Below are 27,832 nucleotides of genomic sequence, written 5' to 3' on the forward strand. Positions count from 1 at the left end.
TGTCTGGACGAGGTGCGGACCTGTTTTAAAATGGAAAACAAAACTGTGAATGAACTGTGTTTATCGCAATCTGTTTCATTTTTGTTTTACACAGCATCACAACTTTTTGGGAATCAGGGTTGTAATTTTACAATGTGGTTTAAGTAAAGCCACTGAAGTGCAAAATCTCGATCTGCTCAGAAACAAACATCTTTTGGCTCCAGCGTGTGAAACTCTGGGCCTCCTGATCGAACAACCCGTCAAGTCTAGCTGGCTTTCACCAGCAGCCTCCAAACCATTTTAAGTAAACATGCACTTTCTCATGAAGCTGAGATGACAGACTGGTAACATATCGTGTTAATAATCTTTTCAGGACAAAACTTGTACACTTAACCATTTAAAGCCCACACAATGTCTGAGAGTCACAAATAAACATTTTCGATTAGAAATAGTTGGATTGCAGAAAAGCTCACATGTTTCTAAAGCTTATTTGTGAAGTCGCCCTTTTGAATCTTCAGCGGCCTCAGACAGTTTAAGAGACATTCAAGGTCACTGTGTGCTGTTTTATAATCCAGTTTTTTCTTTGAGGGCACTTCTGAGATCATCACATGAATCACTTGTTTTAAGCCAGCTGGTTTATTTTTAATCACACTTGTTTTTTTTTTTTTTATTGCGCGACATACAGTAGAGTGTTAGGAAATACATGACATATAAGTGTTCAAGGTAAATACAAAATAAGAGTGTTGCCAATGCATGGTATTCTGATAAATCTATAATTTATCTTTCATGACACAAATAACAGACATTAGAGGACAAAGATTTATTAACCATTACAATCTAAAAAGACATATGACTTGATTATCTGATTGATCAATCTGCTATTTAATTTTACAGTATTTTAAAAATGTTATTCATCTTACATGATTACAAACTTAAAATCTTTGGGTTTTTAACTTTCTGATGGGCAGTTTTCACAACTTTTCGTCATGTTATTAAATAAAAATCAAGAAAAATGGTCATCACATCAATCGATAATGAAAACAATCATTAGCTGCAGCCCTAATTATATATGCATTTAATGAAAACAGTCTAATATAACTCTTTTAGTCTACAACAAGCAAACTAACAGTATCAATTTAACCTTATTTGGTACATTTTAAAGGTCCAGTGTGCAGGATTCAACGGCAACTAAAAATGTATGTTGTTTGGTTTGTCCCTTCTTGGCTACTGTAGAGTCATGGTGGACTCCATGGAAGAGAAACCGCGACCTCTGTAGATATGAGAGCTTCATTCTAAGGTAACAAAAACTCAATGAGTCTTTGTTTCTGGTGATAATAAATCAAGGAAAACATCATTATGACTATTTTATCACACGTCTGCCGGTAGAGCCATCCAACACTCCCTACACTCTGGACCTTTAAGATTTGAAAAAGACGTATTCTCTCGAGGAATACTAAACTTCGGAATCATTTTAAAAACTTCCGTATCTCATAGCTGCTCCGACTGGATTTATTTAAAAGCATTACTCCCTTCGGCTTCCTCTGCTCGACATCTGGTTAGTTAACCTGTGGGCAGGTAGGCTCCAGGATCCTGGTAGCTGTAGTCCGGACAGACCTTTTGAACCAGTCTGTAGTCTGTGCTGTAGAAGGACACGTAGATGCAGATGACCTGGAAGGGTTTGGAGCACATCCAGGTGACGTGGCTCTGGGTCTGCTCCTGAGCACACGTCTTGGACGGGTCGTAGTTGCACAGCATCACCTTTTTGTTGCGCTCAGTCTTCTCGTAGTCCACCCTGCAGTTGAACGTCTTCGAGTCTTTGGGGTTTACCACGCTCTGGCGCTCCAGATCGAACTCCACCTCTTTCACCGGTGGGACGAGACTGACGGACACGTTGCCCACACCGGTGGAGTTGTGGCGGAAGTAGACTCCGAGAGAGCCGTTCCCGTGATCCACGATCTTGCCCATGATCAGCAAATTCAGTTTGACTGTTTTGATGTTTGAGTAAAAGTCTCCCCAACTGAACATCCTGGAGAACTTGGAGGTTCCGTGAACTTTCATGATGGGACGAAGCTTTATCTTTAAGGAAGGGCTGGAGTCCGAATGGGACTTTCTGCCGAGTATATCCAGGAGTCCTTGCTTTGAAAGAGGTATAAAAGGTGGCCAGTTCCTCTGGGAAAAAGAGTCTTGGTCTCTGCTGTCAGTTGATGGACTGTCCGTCTGTTTTCTGAAGGTGAAGTTGCCGGGATGTTGTCCTAGAACCAACTAGAAAGAGAAATTTGGACATTGAGTGCAACTGCAATCAAATCAAGAGGAACAATAAGGGGAAAAAATGGCTAAGAAGATTCTGAGATTCAGTTCACACCCTAATTTCCTAAAAATATCTATTTGATGTTAAAGCTAAGGGACTTTCATTTAGTGTTGAGTCTGTATCTCACCTCCGATTTCTCCAACAGAAATCAAGAATTACTACAACAACACAGAAACACACAATCCTCTCACTGATAATCTGGCTGCAGGTCATTCAAATAATTCTACTAACATTTACTCACATTAGAAACACTGTAATGATGAATAAAGCATCATATTTAATAAGTGTACAGTATGATCCTTGAGTATTTTGCCGTTTAAAACTGCAAAGTAACTAATTATTTAATAAGTGATCCCCAGTAGGGCAGATTCAATCATCAGGTAGCTGCAATACTTATCTTTTAACTTGATGTGCAACAAATGTGTTTTATAAAGTTTTCTTTCAACTTACCAAACAAAAGGTTCCTTTCAGCAGTATCCAAAGGAAGCACCACCTGGTGAACACCTCCATACTGCATCAACTGAGCTTCACTCAGGCTGGGCTAAGTTTCTGTGGTCCATGATGACGCTCCGTCCACAGGAAACGCTGGAGAGACGCTCGGATGGAGCAGCAGGAAACCTTCTGCAGCTTCCACTCACAGCACACACACTGCAAGGCTTTCTCACATCTCCAGAATCTTTAACACTCAGTTTGGCTGCCCTCTCTCTCTCTCTCTCTCTCCCACCTCCTCCTCTCTCACCCACTCACCCATCCAATCACACACTCACATACCCATTTTCTTTAAGGATGTACTGCATTAACTACGCAAATCTTGTCTGAACCCTCCCTCCCCTTCTCTCTGTCATAGAAAACATCTTGCATTATGATTCTGGTCATTAATCAATTTCATTTACACTTTTTTTTTGAATGACAAGTTATTTTCAGTCACGGTGTTAAGGAAAAAAATAAAACAACTAATCCACAACTGTTAGATATTGCCATCTTGTGGCCGTATAACAAAGTGCAGCTGGAGCTGCCCCCTCAAATGCTTCGGCTGCCCCACCAAACCGACCCTGCTTCATTCCGAAAAAAAAGTGTATTCAAATATACAGTATTGTAATGTATTCCCGTAAATGCTGCTCAGAGTAATCACAGTCCACGGCTCCTCTGCCAGCAGAGCCAGGTCTCTCTCTAGAGATGCCACCTGTCCCGTTTTTCCAAGAATTGTCTCTTTTTTCAACAGCTCCACAACAAACACAACATGATAAGATAGTTGAAACATTTTCGTATTTATGCCTGATCAGAGTATTACGTCACTCACCTCCCCATGCAATTCCCATGAGCGTGATTGACTCAGAATCAGAATTCCTTTATTGGTCTGGCAAATGGGGATATCTGCGTGTCACAACAGCCTAATCAATACACATTAATAAATGTACAAAATAAACAATATCTAATAAAAAGGTAAGATATAGATTCTTGCATCCTGGGGCACCAGTACATACATAATATGCACTAGTGCCACGCCCCTTTCTGTGGCATCATCCTCATGAAGTCATCATTCACATTTAATTTATTTCATTTTATGGTAAAGGTACAGAACATAAATCAATAACGCTCGAGCTGAGGTGTCCAGATTACAATATTTAAGTAATGTGACTTGATTACAATCAGTTAGTTTTGGATTAATAACAAATGAAGAGAAATGAAATATCAATTTTTAAAAAGTAGCTTTTCTAGTGTTTATCTGTGTTTGTTCTATTAATTTTTATCTTAACATTTGACAAGAGAAGTTACAGTAAAGGCAGCGACTTGAACTCAGGATAAAAGCAGATTCTCTGAACACAGAACTGCTACTCTACCAACAGAGCAAAACAACTTTGAATGGCTACAGAACTCTCTCCTTGAAATGACAAACCAGGTCAAATAAGTCCAGCCCACAGGTTTTCTGACGAATCCATTTCGTGCACGCCAAAAGGGGGCGGTCTCGCTCGTTTCCCGCGTGAAATTAGCGCATTTCCCTCCAAAAAGTTAGATGTGTATATATTCAGCTGTCTGATCGTCATTCTGGTCTCTTCTCTGAGGACGTGAACACGGTGAGTAAACTGTTCTGTACGAAACTGCTTTGTGTGTCCAGTTACCTGCTCAGCACAGATGTATTCATGTCTGTGTGGGAGGTGTACAGATAGTTAATGCTTATTGATCTCAGGTAATAAACCCAAGTGATTTCCTTAACATATCAGCGGCTCCACATAGTAAGAACCGTCATGTTGTCTCAGCCCAGTATGTGCGGTTAAAATGGAGCCAGCCTCCCTGTCGGTGAGATTTGTTTCTACCTCAAACGTTTCTCAAATAACTCTGAACAGAAACTGAAGACGACTCATTTAACTGTTAAGTGATGAGATGAATTCGGCTGGAACATAATCCTTTAATTACAGCTAGTTAAATCCTTGATGGACGTTGTGTTTTGTTCCATGCGCCAAACTCCATTGTGATTTCGATCGTTTTTATCTCTGCCATGTTAATTACATGAATAATGCACAGTTAGCCAAACTTTGGTCACTATCTGAAAACAAGAAGGTAGTTTCTGTAAAGTCGGCATGAAGTATTTTTTAATTTATTTGTTATCTAGGACAGCATGAAAGCTGTTTAGCTAACCTTATACAGGTCAGTGTGAGTGGTAATGCTATGTTAGCTAGCTGACTTTAAAGTTGCTGCAGATGCACTGCAGGTTTGGGAAACACGTTAGCAGCGAATCAGCTGCCTTTATTAACAGGTACTGACTCTATTAGGAGCTTATAAAGACGTCTGAGTCATTTAATCGTCGTGTTTTTACAGACAGGTTAGCATGTTAGCTAACGTGTGTCTGTTGGAGAGTGTTAGCTTGAAGGCATTATCCTGCTGTTTGATGTTAACTTGTTAAAACTAGCATATTTACAGCTGAATATCGGAGTACAGCACAGTTAGCTAACAGGTTCCAAGTGTTGTGTTTATAATGTCTGAGTATGTTAGTATGCCAGCATCTAGAAGGTTATTTTGAGCAGCTAAAGTAGTTTATACACACAATATTCAGCCTCATTGTAGCCTGCAAAGAATGTATTCAGTGTTTGTCTCAGTTCTGGTTTAATGCGTGATTTAAATCACTGCACTGACTTCCTGTCTGTCAAAAGATAGACTTTAAAATCATATTGCTCGTCTATAAAGCACTAAATGTTTTCAGGATTTAATACATTTGGTTTACTTTTGGTTTACCTTTTAAAAAACACATTATATATATATATATATATATATATATATATATATATATATATATATATATATATATGTATGTGTATATATATATATATATATATATGCACACAAACACACACACATTTGCATGTAGTCATCATGTTATACTAAAGTTCTTCCTCCTCTCTCCAGGTAAACAGTGGGACTTGTCTTCAGCTTCAGGTGGAACAGCTCTGACCTGTATGGTGATCAGCACTGGAGAGGAGAGACACCTGGTCCAACAAGGTCAGTGCAGTATAGGTGCAAAAGTTAAAGGCAGAAAGTGTGAGATTTGTCAGTTGCTGTTCATTAATACTCTAGGATCAGTAAATGATTCTAGGTTGGTGAATACCGACAGTTTGGGTCGGTAGAAGCCACTATAGTGTCTCTGTTAGGACACTACTCTTTAAATTTAGTAGTATTTTAAATGTTTTTTGTTTACTAAGAGGAAATATAAACAGTCTGTTTAGACCGCCTGCATTTATTTGATATCATTTATATATAATATAAATGATATAATCATTTTATTTAACATGTATATCTACACTGTTCAGTCACAGCATTAAAACAACTGACAAGTGAAGTGAGCATTGATCATCTTGTTACAATCAAATGTTCTGCTGGGAAACTTTGAGTTCTGTCATTTCTGTGGATCCTCTTTGACAAACACCACCCACCCAAACCCCGTTCAGACCAACTACACCCCGTCATGGCAAAGAACCCAAGGCGTCAAACTGGCCTCCTCATTCTCCAGATCCCAGTCCAGTTGAGCATCTGTTGGATGTGCCAGAACCAACTCCCATCCATGTTGGGGCCCCCATGGATTGTTCTTGGCTCTGACTGCATCCAGTGGAAGCTCAGTTGGATTGAGATCTGGGGAATCTGGAGGCCAGGTTGACACTTTGAGCTCTTTCCCACGTTCCTCGGGTCGTTCCTGAGCAGGATTTGCAGCGATGCAGGCGTGTTGTCCTGCTGGGGGGGCACTGCCATCAAGGAGTGCTGCTGCCATGAGGGGGTGTACTTGTTCTGCAACTGTGTTTGGGTGACTGGTGTCTGTCAAAGAGACATCCACATGAATGCTAGGACTCATGGTTTCACAACCGAACATTTCATTGGAACACAATGATCCATGTTATTCATTTCACCTGTCACTCGTTCTAATGATGTGGCTCTCAATGTATACACATGTTAAATACTTAATGAATTAGATCAAATAAATGCATTTAGGCACTGTAACCAGATTTGTTTATATTTACTCTCAGTAAAACAAAACCTGTTTAAATTACTTCCTCTTCCTTTGAACCCTGTGGGTTTTGAGCTAAGACTTATACATTTTAAATGGACAGCTTCATTTACGTAGATTCAACATTAACATAAGCCTCAGCCTATTTGACCAGCAGAAGTTTTTGGTTTAGAAGCGGTCCTTGTGGACTCATTCATGGTAGAGGTGCAGCAAACTGAGCTTCAAACACCAGTAGAATGACCGGAGCCATGTTAATTTCTGTCAGCCTGTGTAAGGCTTTGCTTGAGCAGTTGTTAATTTGTCTACGTCCTGAGTGTATAAACTATGTTGAGCAGAGCCTGGTGTTAACATTGGCGTTCTTATTCGTGGTAGGAGTGCAGTGAAGTGAGAGCTACAACACCATCAGAACTGAGCGGAGATGTGTTGTTTTGGAGGCCTCGTAGTATAGAGCTGTCTAGGGACAAAAGTTCAGTGACAGTAATACAGTTGTTAGTGGTCTGCCAGGCAAACCTGGTGTTATCATTGTTAGTTACAGGTTAACTTAACCAGACTTCAGCTATCTTCAGTGGCAAATGCCTGAGTGCTGTCCATCGGAGCTGTAAGCTGTGGTTTCCATGAATGGCAGTAGTCAGGCCTTTGATCAGCTGCTGGTATTGGTAATAGCGTATCTTACGAGCCCTTGTGCGATCCCGCCAACTTACAGGTCCCTCATGTTCAGACACCTATGGTATGGTAGAAGCGTGCACAAAGTGTGCGTGTTTAGCTTGGGCCTCGGCCTGGCTAGGGACATGCTCAGGGCCACGGTAGAAGCTAGCCTGACGCCACTAAAGCGGCTTGGATCTCTGCCCTCATCTGTCCATGACGATTCCACTCGCGAGTTCAGTGTGTATGGACGCGATGCCTTTGCTTGAAGATAATGTTGAACCTCTGTGAGAAAACAAATTTAAAAAACAATTGCAGGAATTCATTTTCTCTGCAAGCGTGTGCAACAGCATCCTGCTTGACAACACCAAGCAGAGATCATTACAAAGCTGTTACAGGGCCCTCGGCCTCACTGCCCAGCAGGCCACTAATAACGATCCGATTGTGCTGTGGTAAAGTTTTTTGTTTTGAAGCAGTTGTTTAGGTCATGTTCATGGTAGAAGTGCAGTGAACTGATAGCTACAAACAGCTTGAGCGATTGTTAGTTTGTCTGCATCCTTCTGATTGTATTGAAGGGTTGTTTTCAGTTCAGGTACATCTCCACTCGAGCACATAAATTCAGAGAGTTCTTGATAAGTTTTATGAAGCCTTGGAAGTTGTTGTTTTGCTGGAGAAGCATCACGGTATAAAGCTTTTTCAGGCTAACAGTGTTAGCTAAACAGTGTTGCGCGCTGTAAGCTACAATAACCAGTTCATCACTGTAGAGTTCTAGGCACAAAAGTACAGTAATGGCAATCCTGTTGTTGTTTGTTGTTAGTTTGCTAGGCAAACCAGGCTTGCGTGAACTGACTAACCAGAGCAGACTGAGGCCCCGCCTCAAAACCCACAGGATTCAAGGATTCAATGTTACAGCTACTGGATATGAAAAAATATATATCCTGAAATGAAATGTATATGAAAATACAAGTCTTCCATATGCAGCACACTGGCTCTCAACTTTCTGCTTTTAATGCTGGATAACTTAATCTATAATAATCCATAAGGTTTGATCAGCAAATATTTAATATTGTTTATATGACTCTGCAAAGTAACTAGTTACTAAAGCTGTTAGACAAAGTGCAGTGAAAGTATGAATAATGTAGTGAAAAACTCAATTTATGCAATATATGAAAAGTATTTAACATGTATATCTACACTGTTCAGTCACAGCATTAAAACAACTGACAAGTGAAGTGAGCATTGATCATCTTGTTACAATCAAATGTTCTGCTGGGAAACTTTGACTTCTGACATTTCTGTGGAGCCTCTTTGACAAACACCACCCACCCAAACATTGTTGCAGACCAACGACACCCCCTCATGGCAAAGAACCCAAGGTTTCAAACTGGCCTCCTCATTCTCCAGATCCCAGTCCAGTTGAGCATCTGTTGGATGTGCCAGAACCAACTCCCATCCATGTTGGGGCCCCCATGGATTGTTCTTGGCTCTGACTGCATCCAGTGGAAGCTCAGTTGGATTGAGATCTGGGGAATCTGGAGGCCAGGTTGACACTTTGAGCTCTTTCCCACGTTCCTCGGGTTGTTCCTGAGCAGTTTTTGCAGTGATGCAGGCGTGTTGTCCTGCTGGGGGGGCACTGCCATCAAGGAGTGCTGCTGCCATGAGGGGATGTACTTAGTCTGCAGCTGTGTTTGGGTGACTGGTGTCTGTCAAAGAGACATCCACATGAATGCTAGGACTCATGGTTTCACAACCGAACATTTCATTGGAACACAATGATCCATGTTATTCATTTCACCTGTCACTCGTTCTAATGATGTGGCTCTCAATGTATACACATGTTAAATACTTAATGAATTAGATCAAATAAATGCATTTAGGCACTGTAACCAGATTTGTTTTTATTTTCTCTCAGTAAAACAAAACCTTTAAATGTTCAAATTTACTTCAGAATTAAATTAAATTAAAACTCCCATGTAAATTATGTAAAGTGATTTCAGGTTAAATACAACTGAGTTAGAGACTCAAACCTACACAAGGAAACTCAAAACTCATCAAAAATAGGCCCAGGTCTCTTTGTGTAGGACAAAAAACTACCACAAAAACAAAACCTCGACACATAAACAAAACCTCTAAAAACAATAAAAGCTTGCACAGACACACAAAACCTCTAAAAACCAAAACACAAAACCCCCAAAACAAAAAACCCCTCTAAAAACCAACACACAAAACCCCCAAAACAAACAAAAACCCCTAAAAACAAATACACAAAACCTCTAAAAACAAACATAAATCTCTAAAAACAAACACACAAAACCCTAAAAACAAAAAACCCTAAAAACAAACACACAAAACCTCTAAAAACAAACAAAAATCTCTAAAAACAAACACACAAACCCTAAAAACAAAAACCCCTAAAAACAAACACACAAAACCCCTAAAAACAAACAAAAACCTCTAAAAACAAACACACAAAACCTCTAAAAACAAACACACAAACCCTAAAAACAAAAACCCCTAAAAACAAACACACAAAACCTCTGAAAACAAACAAAAACCTCTAAAAACAAACACAAAACTTCTAAAAACAAACACACAAAACCTCTAAAAACAACACAAAACCTCCACAAAGAGACATCAAACTACCACTGCTCCTCTTTCTCCTCCTGCAGGTGACGGACGAGCAGCTGAGACAAATAAGACGAGCCACCACAGGACCTGAAGCAGGAAAACTGAGTATCCATCTTCTGATGAAACTCCTTCAGGTCCTGCAGTTGTTTGTTGACTCTGGTTTCACCTGCTCAGACAGAGAGCTGTTGTCTTTGCTGGTTATTTACATAATAAAACCTTTTTTTTTAATTACACTCTGTGTTTTTTTTTTTTTAATAGATTTTTAAAGCACGTGTTGAGTCTTTTGATGGAGTCCAACGTCTCCTCTCAGTGGCATTTTCGAAGCTTTAACTATATTTGATGTATACATTTTCTTTCTGTAATGGAGAGCAGGGCTTCCATTACCTTCATTATCTATTCCTGTTCTGGGAATGACTGATTTAGAAACCATGTGTTGTTTAATGTCTGAGTAAGTTAGCCTCTCTCCATCTCTTATCACAAGAATGAAGCTAACAGCAGCTCAGTGAGAGGTTTATAATGTTGTACCAGCAGCTGATATGAAATATACCTGAAGTGCTGCCTGTGACATCACCAAGCAGACAGATAAATGGTCATTTTGAGCAGCTACAGTAGTTTATATGATCATTATGCCGCCTCATTGTTGTCTGCACTTTAAAATCATATTACTGGTCTGTAAAGCACTAAATGTTCTCAGGACTGAACACGTTTGGTTTACTTGTACAAGGATCGGGAGGGTTATTTGAAATGTTTGTTCTGATACAGTTACTTGTTTAAAAGTAGTCAGTAACGTATTTTAAGTAAAACTGTCCGCTCATCTAATTCATAACTGTTCACTGTGGCTTTCAAATAATTACATTTATTTAATGTATTTTTTTTTTTATCTTTAGCTTATATTAGCTTTTTTTCTTTTCTGCCTTTCAGATGCTGTTTTAATGTCTTAATGTTTAAGTTTTGATTACATTCTATGTCTCTGAATGGATCTCTGAATGAGACTTTATTTGACTGAAAGATTTTACATCTCAACCTTTAGATCTCTACACCTTGTTTTAAACCAAGTACTTATTAATATGAAATAGAGAACGGGACCTGAAATAAATCCAAAAGGCCTTTTAGTCAGGATAGTTCACAGGCTCCTCAGCTGCACCAGTAATGGTCAGATTTTTCTCTGAATGTTTTTTTCCTCTCTCACTTGTTTTCAGCTAATTCAGAGCCTAAATATGCTCTCTGAACTTTAAATATTAATGTTTATGTTTTTAATGTGATCACAGCAAAGGAAAAAGTGTGTGTGCGGCTTGTGGTTTTACTCTAAGAACAATTTGAACTTATAGAAACAATATGGTCCTCACACAGATAGTGCTCGGACCCTAATAATACAAAAAATAAATGAAAGTCTGTCAAGAATTTGATATTTTAATTTGGTCCTTGGATGTAGCAGCAGTACCCATTCACTAACAAACTTAAATTACAGCAGATTAAGTGGAGAGCAGTCAGGGGAAGAGAAAATGACAGTTGCAGCCAAAGGTTAACTCTGTGTTTGTCTGACAAACAGGAGATGAGGGGATATAAAACATGTTGGATTGAACTGTTGGAAAATGAGAGCTGTATATAGAGATGTATTCTGACACTCCCATGCTGACCAGTGACCTCTCTCCAAAGCTCCTGTGCTAGCCATGTAAATACTAAGACTGAGCTAATAGGCATCAGTTACTCAGTTCCATACAGTGCCTTCGTTATTAACACGGATATCGGATCTGTTGCTGCTAAACCAAAAGCACCAAGTGCCCCTCCCCCCCAACTCTGACCTAACTTAAGAATCCAACTGCTTGATGCTGCTTAAATAACCCAACTGTTTTCCAAAGTGCACAGTGAAAATATGCATTCAAGCTGGTTCTGTTTGGTGTCACGACAGAGAGTGAAGCATTTGGGTCATCCAGGAAATAATTTTACATGACAGGGGCTGCGCCCTGGCCCTAGATTAAATTCACAGTGAAGCAATACATAAACAAACACAGGCTTCAGGTATATGTCACATCTATGTCATCACCATAGAGGATGCTCAGGAGAAGGGCTCGCAAGGGAGGTTTCATGTGAGGCTTTTGTGAGATGTGGGACAAGGTGTGTTTCTGTCAAAAGCTGTGGCTAACAATATGATGGCTTCTAATATGGTGTGAATCTCATCCTACTAAATCATGTATTCAGTTAAATAGTCCTTGGTGATATGGCATTACAGAAAATATACAGTCTTGGATCTTAACGACAAAATAGTAATATATTGCCCCATAATTAGATTCAGGAGAAAGCACAATAATGCAAGACACTAAGTGTGTAATAAAACAACTCACCATCAGTTCAGTAGAGGGTGAGTTTGAAAACCTATTTCCTCTAACATCTTTACTAGTTAACTCTATGCATGGATCTTGCAGTAATGAAACTCATCCTGTTTCGCAGGAATGTGCTTTTGTACCAGCTCGTTTATACAAACAAGAGGTAGGCTGAAACACTAAAACGCCTCTCTGTGTAATGCAACACAGTTCAGACGCACCAAACACTGCAGCCTCTTAAATAATCATACAGCTTTATCAGCAACTCAATAACACTTAGCCCACAATGTATGGCATGACTGTTGTGTTAGTTCTGGCAAGGCGTGCCTAAATAACCAGGAACTAAATGAATGCCTGCTGTGTGTTTGACAAAATGAGGCTACGGCACAATAAGGTATAACCACAGCTGGCTGAAGTGTTAAGATCGGCTGCCATCCAAAAACGTCACTATGCCCAAAAGACAGTAAGGAGGTAACCAAATAGTAGTGATTTGTCTGGGGATGAATTGTGCTGTCCTTATCACACCTGTAAGCATCTCTGGATGAGGGGCTGCATCCCGCTGAAGTCTGAATATCCACACAGAGTGCTAACAAAAGACTCCTAAAATGGAGCCCTTTTTTCCTTTCACCTTAATAGCCTGGCCCTTGAATGCACCTGGATATGTAGTTAAAGGTACACTATGCACAATTTTCTTTAAAAAAAACTGTGTATAGACGCAAATATTACCTCTCAATCATCACTCAGGACTCACTAGAAGTGTTTGGCAGTGGCTCTTCTCTCTGCCTGTATTTCCTTATTGTCTTCGTATTTTGCTGCTTCTCTGTGTCAGGGATTCTGGCTGATAATTGAGTCTCATTCCCAGGGTGGTACATCAATGCTCTGGGTTGGTGGCTCAACATCTTTGAATGATGCGTTTACAAACAGCAACTCTTTATCATGGAATTTTCCTTGACTTTGGGTATCCCACTGTTATGCACCATTAGTCATTTGGTGGTTAGATTCCTGGTTTCGACTTCAAACTGACAGGGATCTCGGGATTCTGCAAACGTTGATTAATACCACACTGTGATTGCACAATGTAATTTCTTTTGAATAATGGCACCATCCATCCACATTGCCTCCCTATAAAATCTCGCTTTCACCATATTATTTTGTCTGCCACTGCACATGAAATTTACTGGGAAAGTGAAAGCACCCTGGCATATAAAGTAGCATACAATGGGAACACTTGAGTAAAAGCACAAGTACCTCAACTTTATACTTGAGTACAGCAATTCATCTTTTTACAGAGAGGAATGTTGCCACCGGTTCAGTGCTCTGGTATCATCCACTATCCTGTGTTTGATTACTGGAATCTGTATGGGAAGCAGAAGATGATATTGTTGTATCTGTAGTATTGAACCATTTCTGAAATCATGCAATTAGCATTTTTCACACATTTTAGCATGCAGCAGTTAAACACACACAACAGGGAAAATGTGACTGTACAATGTGAAATACATTCCAAGTGTAATCAGGCCATTGCTTTGGCAGAGGGGGTTAGTCCATGCCTCGATAACAATAATAGTGGATAAATGATCCTTTGGAGGAAGTTTCTTGGCACTTTCCAGAAGCTGAACACCTCACGTACGAAAGCCTTTCAGTAGTGTTACATTACATGATGATAATCTCCGTTATCCTCTGTTGACCATGTGTAAGTGTTTAGCGGACAAGGAATGAAGCTGGGTCCATTAAATTCTGACCTATTTAAAACTGATAAAAGAACAGGCTAATGTCACTTTGCCAGCTTTCTGCATATAAAGCCCTGCAGTCTGAAAGGGATGAGTGAAAAGAACAGCATCACCAGGTAGATATTTTACTATGTGGACATGGACCTTTATTTTTAATGCATACGCACATTTGCAAATTCATATTTCCGATTTAAATCACATATCATTTAGTGTTTTATTTTAATTGTTAAAACATGTAATTCATTAGGTTTGGTAAGCAGATCTGAATATTATGGGAAAATGGCGCATCACATGTGGTCTGTGCTGCTTTTCGGAATGATAAGTAAGTAGTTTCAATAAAATGTAATTTGATTACATTTTATATATGTATGTTATCTCCTTGCCGTATGTCAATTGATGTTCTGAAAATATACATTACTTTCTATTTTTATTCTTTCATTTAATTTATCCAGTCATATCCATTCTAATTAAATATGCATCTTTGCATCATTTTTATTTAACCTCCAGGCATGGTGACTTCCCAGAGTTCAGGTAAGTTGAAGATAAATCTTGACTTGTATTTTGACTTGACTTGACTTGCTGTATGATTATTGGTCTGAATGTTTGGGTAAGTTTGCTTTATTGGCTAGAAGTCAGTTGATTCATTATAACTGAAGTACAATATAAAGGACTACTTCATTACATTTATTTTATTTCTTCGCTGTTATGGATAAAGATGGTCTCTGTAATATCTTCATATCAGCAGGATGAAGATATGCGATGATATTAGATTAAAATTAAACTTTGTTCAATCTCTTGAATATTCTTTGTCTCAGTGGAGCATTTTAAAGTTACACTGAACTATCAGCAGATTTTTCAGTTATGTGGCTTTGGTTTTGGCTCTATAAATTATATTGACTATTCTCGGATAAGACGATCCAAGATGTGCTCTGAACACTGCAAAAACTAAAAAGTCAAAACTCAAGTTGAAGCAAATAGCTTAACAAAATCAACAAAACCAAATGGAACATGCAAGCCAGGCAAAAATCACATAAAAAAAAAACTAGTGATGTTTTGCAGATAAGTCAGGAACATGGACCTTTTTTCTGTTACAGAGATCCTGAAAGTCTATTAAACAGTATATCTGCAAAGGTTACTGTTCATTTTTATAAACTGTGTAATTTTCTTCTTCCCAGGACCCCTCTACCCAATAAATGGAACCGCAAACCCACGATCTGATGATGATAATGCTCCTCTAGTAGCCTTGCAACATCCTTTTCTCTACTTTGGACGAACATATGAACAGATTTTCGTACGTAAAAATACTCTAATACAACACAAACACAGCCAAAGGTTTGTAGGCTTTGAAAAAACACTGGTTTCATAATAACTTTACACATGTGAAACTGCAAAACAAGGACATACTGTTGAAATTTAATAAGCAAAAATATATTTGACAAGATGCAGTTGTCAAAGATAGTAGGCGTCTCGTGATTAATTGTTCAAGAATTGTTTAAGAATTGTTTGACCCCAGTATTTGTTTTCAGGTCAACCAGAACGGACATCTTACATTTGACAGGCCGTGGGAGTTATTCAGACCTATAAGGTTCCCATTACATAGAGACAGAGACATCATCGCTCCATTTTGGACGGATCTGGACAACAGACTAAGTGGACATGTCTTCTACAATCAATACACCAGTGGCAGTGTCCTTCAACAAGCTACACAGGACATTAATAATTATTTCCCAGGCCTGATGTTTAAAGCTACCTGGGTCTTTGTTGCAACATGGCATGAGGTGGCGTACTATAAATTTTTAGGAACAGTAAGTCATCTTGTTCGAAATGATAAAACATCCAAAAAATACACCCAAATACTACAAGTACTAAAAAAAATGTTTCCCCCCCAAAGCACGCAACTGCCCAAGCGGTCCTGATCTCTGGTGAAGAGCTGTCATTTGTGCTAATGAACTATGGGAGTATAGACCCCGCACCATTCAGAGTGCAGGTAAGAACAGTGATCAGTAAAGAAATAAAGTATGTGTTCTATTAGGTGGTGTTACCAAAATAAAGTACTGGGATTGCAGTTTAAAATATAATTTATGTATATTCCAGGCTGGATATGATACAATCAACTCCACACACCATTTCTCCATCCCTGGATCATTCACTGACACTGCAACAGGCCGTAACTCAACGTTCCGCTTGGGCAGCAATGTCAATATCCCCGGTCGATGGGCTTTCCGGACAGACAACGGACAAAGAGGCTGCTATTTCAATGGTAAGATCAGGCGCAGTGGGTCACAGCAAGGGGCCATTTTTACTTTATGTACCTTATTTTAAGGTGATTTACATTAACGATGCCCACTCCTGAGAAATATACATGCAAGACAGACATAGAAATCTAGACTTGTAGAGCAAATTAACACTCGACTGCACACATTATGAGTTTCATTTAATTTGTATTGTTTTTTTTCTCTTTCTTTATTGAGAGGACAGCTTAGACAGATGACAGCAAATAGGATGAGAGAGAGAGGGGGGATGACACACAGTAAAGGACCGCAGGATAGAATTGAACCCATGGCTACTGTTGTGAGGACAAAGCCAGCAAGACACCAGCTTTTCCAACTGAGATCAGCCAGGTCATTTACATTATTAATTTATTAATTTTTTAATTGGGGGGGGGGGGGGATTGGGGACCTCTATTAATATATCAATGACTAAAATGGTCACAGTATTCCAAATTGCATAATTAAGGATCAAAGTTTTTGTTTTCATGATTAATATGGTATTGTTTGTGAGTTGGTTTGAATCAAACATGCGGTTGATCATTTCCTCCTGATCCATTTAAGGTCAACATGTGCAGCTGGGTGATTCATTCTGGAGCGACAGCACCTGTGCACAGAAGTGCACCTGCACCTCAGTGGGCCTGCAGTGTCAAAACCAACCCTGCTCATTTTCCCAAATCTGCCGGCCAAGCCCCTCTCAGTTCTCCTGTCAGACGGTGCAGAGAGGAACTTGCACCATAAGTGGTGATCCACATTACTATACCTTTGATGGCACAGTGTTTCACTTCCAGGGCACCTGCACTTACGTTCTCTCTGAGCAATGTGGTCTAGGCCTGCCGTACTATAGAGTCGAGGGCGAGAACGAGCACCGGGGCAGCACTCATGTTTCCTGGACACGACTGGTCAAAGTGTATGTCTATAATGAAACCATTGAGCTTGTCAAGGGACGTCGTGGTGTAGCTAAGGTTAGTAATTATGACTGGAACAAAACATGATGCTGCTTCATGGATGAGATCAAATATGTCTTTGATTTGTTGGTGTGCTTGCAGGTAAATGGAAACTTTGCAGCCACTCCGTTTTATCTCAACAACGGCACCGTCCAGGTTTATGAGTCAGGTTTTTCTGTGATTGTCAGCACTGTCTTTGGCTTGGAGGTATCCTATGACACAAATCACTATGTCAGGATCAGTGTGCCCTACGCCTATCGGAATGCAACATGTGGCCTCTGTGGAAACTTCAATGGTATTCGTCAGGATGACTTCCGAACCCGTCAGGGCCAGGTTGTGAGTTCTGATATGGTTTTTGCCAACAGCTGGCAAGCAACAGGGAACAATAAGACTGTTTGTGGGGCCAAATGTGGAGGTCTGGCCTGTGCTGCTTGCACTGCAGATCAGACAGCTTTATACAGCAATGCTGACCATTGTGGAATCCTCCAGAGTGCTGCTGGACCTTTTGCTGCTTGCCATCAACTACTCTCCCCAAAGCCTTTTGTGGAGAGCTGTGTGTTTGATCTGTGTGTAGGAGAAGGGTACCAGCCCATCCTGTGTCAAGCCCTAAATGTGTATGCAAGCCAGTGTCAACAGAATGGTGTACAGCTACCAAGCTGGAGGAGACAAAGCTTCTGTGGTATGTCTGTCATTCAGTTAAAATATTTTTAAGAAAATCCTTTGGCATTAAAATAAAATGTCCTTGATATCAAAATGAAATGTTATTTTTCCTCTAGAAATCCCCTGTCCAGCCAACAGCCACTTTGAGCCTCAGGGCACAGGATGTCCAGCTACCTGTGTTAACCCCAATTCTACCCAGAACTGCCCTCTCCCTGCCCAGGAGAGCTGCATCTGCAATTCCGGATTCATTCTTAGTGCTGGGGTGTGTGTCCCTCAGTCAGAGTGTGGCTGCAGATTTGAGGGTCGCTACTACCGCTCTGGAGAAACTGTAATACTAGACGAAGACTGTGGAAGACGCTGTAGCTGCAGTCATGGCTCCATGACCTGTCGCTCCCATGGTTGTGGTCCACTTGAATCATGCAAAGTGGAGGAAGGAGAAAGAGGTTGCAGACCCAATAGCTATGCAACATGCTGGATCAGCGGCCCAACATCATATCAAACGTTTGATGGACTGACATACCAGTATCCTGGGGCATGTCGCATTACTCTTGTCAATGTAACAGGTATGTCAAGGCACCCCCACTTTGATGTGACAATAGAAAAAACACCCAGAGGCCAGCAGGGTTTTGCCCGTGTGCTGAAGTTTAAGGCAGAGGGGACAAACGTGTCGATTGAGATAGGAAGCAGCAGCAATGTACAGGTATGTGCTGACAAATAGGAAGCAGTTGTGAATGTTATTTTTACTCTGATGCAGTAAGCTTTCATCTCAATCAAGGATCTCACCATGTTTTTAAATCTAAATGGCCCTTAAGGTTGACGGTCAGCGAATCGGACTACCATTCAGCTCACCGTCCAGTCAAATCAAAATCTACCAAAGCAGCGTTCACAGTATCATCCTTCGCACTTCCTTTGGTGTAACTGTGAAGATAATGTGGCCTTACTCTGTGCATGTCACTGCACCTGGTATCTACAATGGATCACTGGGTGGACTCTGCGGTAACAATAATGGTCAACCAAATGATGATTTTCGTACACCAAATGGCACCCTGGTCATGAGCTCTCAGCGCTTTGGAGACAGCTGGAGAAGTGGCTCCCTCTCTGCACGATGTGTGGAAAATGGAAATGACAGCACTACAGTGAACAATACTCGTGAGTATGATGGCTTTCTTGGATTGTCACATTGTCAGAAATGATGCTCTTATCCCCACATTAGGGTCGGAGAATTTTTGGAAGAGATCAAGCAAACAATGTGCGAGCTCCCTCCTGTTAGTAGGGATGCATGATATATACTGCTGCAATTATTGGCCAAATATTGGGAAATGTTTGTTAATGTATAGCGGATTAAGGTAGCAGATGATATTTAGGCAAACTGCTTCCACTGACTAACAAGTGCGTCATCAGCGCATTCTGCTGCAGCAGCTGGCAGTTTGCACCTGTAAAGCTGGTTTGCGGTTCACAAACAAGAAGAAGAAAAAGCAATGGAGAAGAAAACTGCAATTTGCGATACATGTTCTACAAGGGTTCTGAGGAGAGGGAGAAAGTCTACAATGTTAACAGAATAAATCTTATGATTTAAATCCATGGAATGTTAAATCGTCTTTGCTCACGACATCTTAGCCTTTCCTCCTCGTCGGTGTGCCCAAAAGCTTACCAAAGCTTGACCAATCTCAGTCAAAATAAACATAAATGAAAACAAATAACAATAAAAAACAAAAAAGTATTGAATACATTTCAGTAATTTTAAATTCTATAATAAAAAAGGTAACAAGAATAATACTGTTGGGTGGATGTGCTGCCTTGTCTCTGACTGTCCTATTATAACTATTACAACTATTATTATTATTATTATTATTATTATTACTCAACATTTTAAATATAATTGTATTATTTTACATAGTCCTGTATTCATTGTTGTAGTCTTCTGTTATGCAAGTGCTCTTAATCACTTTGACTTGTTTTATGAAAGTTGGCTTTTTTGTTTTTTCAAAAGGTTTTTAATGTCTTTTTTGTTTTCTTTTTTGTTCCAAGAACAAACCTGCCCGCCAAACAGCCATTATGAATCCTGTGGAACCGCTTGTCCTCCCACCTGCTTTTATATTCCCGGCATCTGTGCTGCTGTGTGTCAAAAGGGTTGCCAGTGTAATGATGGTTTTGTCCTCAATGGCAACAAGTGTGTGCCACAATCAGCCTGTGGATGCTCTTACCAGGGACGCTATCTGCAAAGTGGCGAACAGTTCTGGGATGGTGAGGAGTGCCACAGCTTGTGTAGCTGTAATGGTACCACTGGGGCAGTCCATTGTATGCCTGACTTCTGTGGTCCTCAGGAGTCCTGCCGTGTGGTGAATGGTGAGCTTGGGTGCCACCCCAAGCCACATGGCACCTGCTCTGCCTCTGGAGACCCCCACTACCTCACCTTTGATGGCAAGGCCTATGACTTCCAGGGAACCTGCCGCTACGTTCTGGCAAAACTTTGTAAAACCACTGATGGTCTTCACCAATTTTCAGTGGAGGCAAAGAATGAGCCGTGGCATGGGTTGCCAGTGTCAATCACAGCTGAAGTTTTTGTGAATGTGTGGGGCTACCAAGTTCGAATGTCAAGCGGCAGCATTGGAATGGTGGAGGTGAGTTAAACCATTCAACCAACTGTCTCAGTCACAGTTGAAGTTTTTGTATATGTGCTGGGAGTTCGAGTGCATATGTCGAAGTAGAGCCGCTGTATGGTACAGGTGAGTTACATAGATACAAAATTATTGCCAAGATTCTTAATCAAATAATTCTTCAGAGTCCTAATTGCAAACTACACTGAAGGATGAAGAGAACTCTGATAGATACCAAACAAATACAAAACTGTGATTATCCTTCTAATGTTGTTTTTCCTATGCTTAAGGTGAATGGGGTAACTAAACACTTACCTATCCACTTGAATGGAAGTCATGTGTATATCCATAATAGAGGATATCAAACATTTGTTGTTGCGGATTTTGGTCTGGAAGTAACGTATGATGGATGGAAAGCTACTATCTCTGTACCTTCAAGTTACAGGTATCTGCCATGTTTTAACTGTTTAGTTTACACACTGAAAAAACATATATTAGCAATTATTTGAGTCATTCTAACTTCATCTTTCACCTTATTTATGACTCTCAATGTATCTAATCATTATTATCAATACAGCGGAAAAACATGCGGTCTCTGTGGAAACTTTAATGGAAATCAAAATGATGAGTTCCAGACCCCGTCTGGAATGAGGGTCTCCACTCCAGATGAGTTTGGGACATCTTGGAAGGTGGCAGGAAACTACACCTGTAGTGATGGGTGTGGTTCCTCCTGTCCACAATGTACCAATGAGCTTCCAGCTAGAGCTCAGTGTGAGGTGATTCAAGCAGCTGACAGCCCCTTCAGCTTCTGCCATGAGCAGGTGGACCCAGCACCATATTTCAATGACTGTGTGTTTGATGTTTGTGTGTCTGGAAATCGTGGCCAAGATCTTCTGTGCAGGGACATCCAGGCATATGTCAGTGCCTGTCAATCTGCTAATGTTCGAATCTACCCTTGGAGGCAGAACACAACCTGCAGTAAGTCAACCACTCAATGTGTTGATTATCTATCATGCAAACAGCCTAAGAATCTATCCAATAAGTGTTTTGAAAACAAATTTTTAAAGGTCTCTTTCATCTGTCATTTGTTTTCTCTCTTATTAAGGACTTGACTGTCCAGCCAACAGCCATTATGAACTCTGTGGTACTGACTGTGGCCACACCTGTGCCAACAGCAATGATACCATGTGTGAGCAGGTCTGCTCTGAGGGATGTTTCTGTGATGGAGGCTTCATCAGGAGTGGGACAGGCTGCGTCCCAGTGGAAAGATGTGGCTGCCAACATGCTGGCTTCTACTATGAAGTAAGTCACATCCTGGTTAATACTTTGAGTTGAGAGTAAGCAACAATTACATAAATGCTCTTTTTTTTCATGTTGCAGGCTGGTGAGTCGTTCTGGACAGAGGGATGCTCCCAGCGATGTGAGTGCCACGCTCCCAGTGACCTGCGCTGCTCTACCGCATCCTGCACTTCTAAACAGGAGTGCACCATCAGAAATGGCCAGTTGGGCTGTTTTGATGCAATGTCTACATGCACTGTGTGGGGGGACCCACACTACATCACCTTTGATGGGGCAGTGGCTCACTTCCAGGGCACATGCTCTTACATCATTACTGAGAGTGTGAGCCAAGGCTCAAATGAGACACAGTTTCAGGTAATAGCCACCAATAATCACCGTGGCAACAACCGTGTGTCGTTTGTATCAGCAGTGGATATATACCTCTCAGATCCACCAGAGAGTGCATACATCAGGCTTGGACCCAACAAAAGAGTACAGGTAAACTTTGAATTACTCTCAAGATTACAAAGTGTCTACATCTAAACATAGCAAACAACGCTCCTCCTAACTTCGTCTTCATCTCTCTCCAATCTCTCATCCATCCAGGTGAATGGAAGTGATGTGTCTCTTCCCACCACTGCAGGAAGCTTAGCTCATGTAGAAATGCAGGATGGCTACATGGTCGTCAAAGCCACTGACTTGATCGTCCAGTTTGACGGCCAGAGTACTTTACTGGTCAGACTGCACCAAAACCATCAAAACAGAGTCACAGGGATGTGTGGAAACTTCAACAACGACCCAGCAGATGATAAAGTCTTGCCCAATGGCACAGCAGCTCAAAATGACAATGACTTTGGACGCAGCTGGAAGGCGCCCACAAGCCAACCAGGGTAACCACAGCAAAAACACTGTATAGTTCAATACCAAATGCGTAGCATGTTATATTAAGCTGCAGATGTTCGTGCTCTTTAAAAAGTACGTTTTAGTTTTTGGATTTCCAAAATGTTTGGCTTAATTTTACAAGTCTTCTAGAAATTTTTCAAAATCACAAAGCTGAATTTATTTATATCTTTAACATGCGTGTAGGAACCTGTAAAAAGAACCAGGTTTTGAGGGTTTCACCATCAAACAAGGACGTACAGTATTGTGAAACAACAGCAATGACTTTTGAGATACATTTTTATCAAACTGTGAAATGTGTAACACTGAATGTCTTTTCCAGATGTGGATCCACAGATGATTATGGACCGAACGACTGTCCCTTCATGAGCAAATACTCTGAACTCTGTAGTGTCATCACCAACACCAGCGGTCCATTCAGTGACTGTCACCTGCACTCTGACCCTCAACCTTTTTTCACCTCCTGCGTCTACGATCTCTGCCTCTACACTCCAGCCAATGGCATGCTGTGCTCTGCCGTCGCAGCCTATGAGAGAACCTGCTCTGTTTTGGGGCTGAACATCACAGACTGGCGCTCAGCTCTGCAGTGTGGTATGTTTATCCTCGGCTAATTGACAGCGTAGTTGCATGAAAATGACGATTCCTTAGGAAATTACTGGAACAATGTTTTTTTCTCTGTTACCAGCTCTGTCTCATTTGTCATTGTCTCTTTCTTTTCCCACTTTTTTTCTGCAGCTGAGTCAGACCCCTGCGAACAGCTGAACTGCACAGAGTACGAGTGGTGTGGTGAAAAAGACGGTGTTTATGGCTGCTTCTGTGATGAGCACTATTCTCGGCCCAACAACGAGAGCTGTGGTGCGAGCTCCTCTTGAAATATTGCTTTTATTTTGTTTGATAACGTTACTACTTATTACATGGGATCATGGCAATCTATGAACTCAGTCTTCATTTTGATTTCACACCTGTTTTGTGCATTCATCCTGACAGAAATAGACAAAAACAATAAAACACACACATACACAGGGAAAACACAATGGCTGGTATCAATGTGCATTCATAGCTAAAAGCATATTCAATAAGCTTCAATTTGGTATAACAAAATACATTTTTACTGTTTTATTCTAGACTCATCCATCACTTGTGCCAGTAGTTCAGGCACAATATCCCTGTCACGCTGCCAGCTGTTTGAAGCTGGCTTCCAGCCTGGTGCCCTTCACCTCAAAGACAACTCCTGTAAGGGCACTCTTCAGGACGGACGGCTGGTGTTCCACTTTAACAATGACGACAAGCTGTGTGGAACAGTTCTCAGGGTACACTCCATGGCCTACACTGTTATCAGCGCAGACCAAGAATGATCTTAGATGTGAATGTTCTCCACAGGATAGAGTGCATCCGTCATATACTAACTGTACTTTTGAAATATTTAAATCTTAAAGAGCAATGGGACCCACTTCCGCTATGAGAACTCCATCCAGAGCGATGAAGGTGCAAATATTCACCTGGTGTTCAGCTGTGTATACCCTCTGAGTCAGGCCCTGTCTATGGATATAGGCATCAACCCTGTGGAGAGGTAGGAGTCACAAGACAATCTCTTGCTCTCTATCTTTAAAAGAGCACATCTATTTTCACAGTGAGCATCTGCTGACAGCGATGTATCACAGTGTGTGTAATAGTACACACAAATCTGGACCTAAAGTCAAATTTGTCAAATAAGCACCAGTGGTAAAATTTGATTTAACTACAGTATGAACCCTCCAAAATGTCTTTTAAGTTTATTTACCTTGCTGACAAGGCTCTTTGATTTTGGTTCACATAATAATGTAAAATACTATATATTTGTAAGTGTTCTAAAGCATGGGCAATCTATCTGCATCAGACTATGTATTAAAAGACAATATGGGATTTTTCTTTCTGTTTTGTATGTGACAACTTTGTCAAAAAGTTCCCTTTAAGATTTTTTCAGTCACTGCTGTCAACTATTAAATCAATTACCAACTACTAAAAAAATCGATTATCAGTATTTTCTTTAGGAAAAATTTGGAATATTTTATGAGTTCTTTACTCCTGTGTGACAGTAAACGGAATATCTTTGTTTTGAATATGTTTGTGGTCGTCATCTTGAGCCTTTGGAAACACTGATCGAGAATTTTCACCATTTTTGGACATTTTAAAGACCCAACCACAACTAATTGATAAATTGAGAAAATAATTGTAGTATTATTCGGCAATCAAAATAATAATTAACTGCATCCCTATTGTACATATTGTATGAATTACCAAACGTCCACTAAATTCTTCTTTCTGTTGTTCCTTGTTTTTCTGTAGCTTTGTGAGGAAGAGGCTTCCTTCTGGCCAGGGTCACTATCATTTCAGAATGACCCCCTACCACGACGCTGGCTTCCACTCCCCCTCGACCAGTAAGATGAACGCAGAAATGGAAATTGACGAGAGGTTGTATGTGGAAGTGCGAGCAGAGGGAGTGGATGAACGACAGCTCTCCACCGTTCTGGACTCTTGTTGGGCCACACCGGTCAACAATGCCAGCTGGCCTGTCCGCCAGGATCTCATTAGTGCAGAGTAAAGGCGCTTCCAGAAATTCACCTTGTGTCTCTTCAGCCATCTTCTCTTCTGAGACTTAACCCTGTTACCCTGCTAACTGTCAGTTTTCCCTCCTCGCCTGTTTTTCAGGTGTCCTAATCCAGCAGATGATACAGTACAGGTGATCCAGAATGGCAATTCCACGGCGGCCAGATTCTCCTTCGAGATTTTCTCCTTTGACAGTTTCCCATCTGTCTACCTGCACTGCCAGGCCCACCTGTGTCTTCTGAGCAGCAATGACTGCACAGTTGTAAGTACCATCATCATCCTCCCTATTTCAGCCTCCCACTCAGACAGTACAAACAGGTGAGAAATGAGACAGAAATTGGTGCAACAAGATACACAGACATACAGTGAGGGCTACTTTGTTTAACTTTGTTTTTTTCATAGATAGATATGAAGCACCATGCCACCAAATATGATACATCTGGTTTAAACTTTAGGAGGCATTAGTAAGCCATTTAGCCACGCCAGTCTACTTCTGATGTGTGCAAAGTAGTGAACTTTTGAGCGCACTCTTGGCCCCTAAAAACAGTGATCGAGGTAGAAACATTGAGACTTGCTTTCTGAATCACAAACACATATGTTCAGTTACAGATGTCAAACCTTCAATTCTCTCGTCTGGTGACACAGAACGTTGCGTCTTTGCGCTTCGATAAATTAATCCTTTAATTGCTCAGCTGCTTTGTGCCTTCCTATGTGCTGCGTGACAGTAAGGCGGAAGCAATGCATCAATAAAAGAATGTTGTTCTTCTGCAGGTTTGCCACCATGGTCACCACAGAGTTCAGAGAGACGTTGTCTTCCATGAAACTGTCATGCTCTCACTTGGACCTCTGACGGTCATGCCGAGTGGATACACAGTATGTGCTTTTCCTCTTATCTTTTCATCACCTCTGCATTCTTTCAGATCATATCAGATTATAACCTGTCTATTCTCTTGCAGACAAAGTGATGACACCTTCTTGACTACCCTGCTTGACTTTTTCTGAGGACACTTGGGAGATTAACGCATACCCCATCATAGTATATTCATCACAGGACAGTAGCTTAATCATGTCAATTTCAATCCTTAATTATGTTGTCAACATTTAGAAAACAACTAGGTTTATGTAGTCGTATTAGCAGATGCAGCAGAAAGCCCTAACCATAACTTGAGTTTCTCTGCAAAGTGAGCATAGATAGAAAGTAAAATCTTGTTTTTCTTGGCTGTGATTCATTAAAGCGTCATTGAAAATGTTAAGTGTCAGATTTGGCCGTACACTGTAATTAAAAGAGTAATAAAAACAAGTGGAGAAGCAAGTGTATGTGCTTCATGCCCCAATTCATTTCACTTTTGGCATCGGCTGCATTGTTGCGAGTAACCTTTTAAACAGATGATTGCTCAGTGTTTTTAAAATGGAAAGTAAAAGTGAAACGAAGAATGTCCTGATCAAGACTGTCAGTAATGATAAGACAATTCTCAGTTATCATCTAATCTTAACTTGGGTGTGTGTTCTTAAAATGTATGATCTTTGTCTTTAAGTTTTAAGGTTTTGTCCAGATAATAATTGCTGCCACTGTAATAGAAACAAAGGTGGTTAATCAATATTTTGCTGTCAATAAGCTCAGTTTGAAAAGCCAGCAAGATAGGGAAGTCTTGCATATCGTCGCATGACTGCACCACTCAATCATCACTTATTATCTTCATGGAATTTTGTCTTCCAGTAAGCCACACTTTTATCTTTACAATCATCATGACTCACGCATGCTTCAAGTATTTTTCAAGATTTACAAGCAGAACAGGTGTTGGTGCTACTTGACAATATGTGAGAGATGTCAGGATATGTGAGAGCACCATTTCAAAAGATGATCTTAGTGGCTATCTGTTTTCAATTGAGCTTCTTTTATGTAGAAATTAGCATTTGACTCAAATCTGTCAACAATCACATTTTGACTTATAGTCTTGAAGTCAAGTTTTTAGTGAATGTACACTGAACATGCTTCCAGTATCTGAGAGGTACACGCTAGAAAATCAGAATTTTGAATATTTTAATGTTTATTTTAGTTTGCCTCACTTCATGAATTGTATTAGTACTTACTTTACCTTGAGTTGTTTCGAAAGTGAATACATTCATTAAATACATAGCCAATTAAAGTTAACACATATACTGTGTGATTCTTAATAAGTGCTAAGTCCTTTGCACTTACAAATGTAAGGACAAATCTGTCACTTGTGGATAAATGATCACCTGGTAAATTCTAGTTATTTCTTTATACATATTTTTATAATAATTGACAAGATCCTGCTATGAACAATTTCTCTTTGCCACTGTATTATTAGAAATTAACCAAAAAGGCAAACAATTGTTGACCTTTAAAACAGAAACAAAACAGAAACAAAGCAACAGCCCTTGGAACAGAAAGTGCTCTCATTGACAAAGAAGTTGTTAGGCCCTCATCACACAAACATTCATCTCTACAGGAGCGGCTGCAAACACCTCAGAA

The 27,832-nt window shown here is 40.4% G+C and overlaps 2 protein-coding genes across 2 annotated transcripts in view; one reads left to right on the plus strand and one right to left on the minus strand.

Moving 5' to 3' along the window:
* Positions 1-572: 572 nt before the first annotated feature.
* LOC119010263 (neurexophilin-1-like) lies at positions 573-5,397 on the minus strand. The gene is made up of 2 exons (XM_037082247.1): positions 2,738-5,397; positions 573-2,241 (listed from the first exon to the last, which is right to left on the minus strand). The coding sequence occupies exons 1-2, from the start codon at positions 2,795-2,797 to the stop codon at positions 1,540-1,542; spliced, it is 762 nt and encodes a 253-aa protein (XP_036938142.1). The 5' UTR covers positions 2,798-5,397; the 3' UTR covers positions 573-1,539.
* A 7,913-nt stretch (positions 5,398-13,310) lies between these two features.
* Positions 13,311-27,832, plus strand: part of LOC119010215 (alpha-tectorin-like) — a 29,374-nt gene continuing 14,852 nt past the window's right edge. Inside the window, exons 1-23 of the mRNA XM_037082189.1 lie at positions 13,311-14,422; positions 14,608-14,631; positions 15,276-15,391; positions 15,627-15,905; positions 15,992-16,087; positions 16,195-16,360; positions 16,932-17,332; positions 17,417-17,993; positions 18,091-18,674; positions 18,787-19,123; positions 20,003-20,595; positions 20,862-21,016; positions 21,149-21,549; positions 21,677-21,873; positions 21,952-22,347; positions 22,456-22,739; positions 23,072-23,340; positions 23,485-23,604; positions 23,875-24,059; positions 24,186-24,319; positions 25,075-25,326; positions 25,438-25,597; positions 26,107-26,208. Coding sequence (XP_036938084.1) covers positions 14,380-14,422; positions 14,608-14,631; positions 15,276-15,391; positions 15,627-15,905; positions 15,992-16,087; positions 16,195-16,360; positions 16,932-17,332; positions 17,417-17,993; positions 18,091-18,674; positions 18,787-19,123; positions 20,003-20,595; positions 20,862-21,016; positions 21,149-21,549; positions 21,677-21,873; positions 21,952-22,347; positions 22,456-22,739; positions 23,072-23,340; positions 23,485-23,604; positions 23,875-24,059; positions 24,186-24,319; positions 25,075-25,326; positions 25,438-25,597; positions 26,107-26,208 — 5,871 coding nt within the window. The 5' untranslated portion in view covers positions 13,311-14,379. The remainder of the gene's footprint in view (positions 14,423-14,607; positions 14,632-15,275; positions 15,392-15,626; positions 15,906-15,991; positions 16,088-16,194; positions 16,361-16,931; positions 17,333-17,416; positions 17,994-18,090; positions 18,675-18,786; positions 19,124-20,002; positions 20,596-20,861; positions 21,017-21,148; positions 21,550-21,676; positions 21,874-21,951; positions 22,348-22,455; positions 22,740-23,071; positions 23,341-23,484; positions 23,605-23,874; positions 24,060-24,185; positions 24,320-25,074; positions 25,327-25,437; positions 25,598-26,106; positions 26,209-27,832) is intronic.

Source organism: Acanthopagrus latus, chromosome 20 (genome assembly GCF_904848185.1).
Source record: "Acanthopagrus latus isolate v.2019 chromosome 20, fAcaLat1.1, whole genome shotgun sequence".
Classification (NCBI taxonomy): Eukaryota; Metazoa; Chordata; class Actinopteri; order Spariformes; family Sparidae; genus Acanthopagrus; species Acanthopagrus latus.

What these genes read in the sequence shown, in the direction of transcription:
- LOC119010263 (XM_037082247.1), bottom strand. Translation starts at nt 2,797, where the DNA reads ATGGAGGTGTTCACCAGGTGGTGCTTCCTTTGGATACTGCTGAAAGGA. An exon ending in TGAAAGGAACCTTTTGTTTG is followed by an intron (nt 2,242 to 2,737) that starts GTAAGTTGAAAG and finishes TTCTCTTTCTAG; the next exon opens with TTGGTTCTAGGACAACATCC.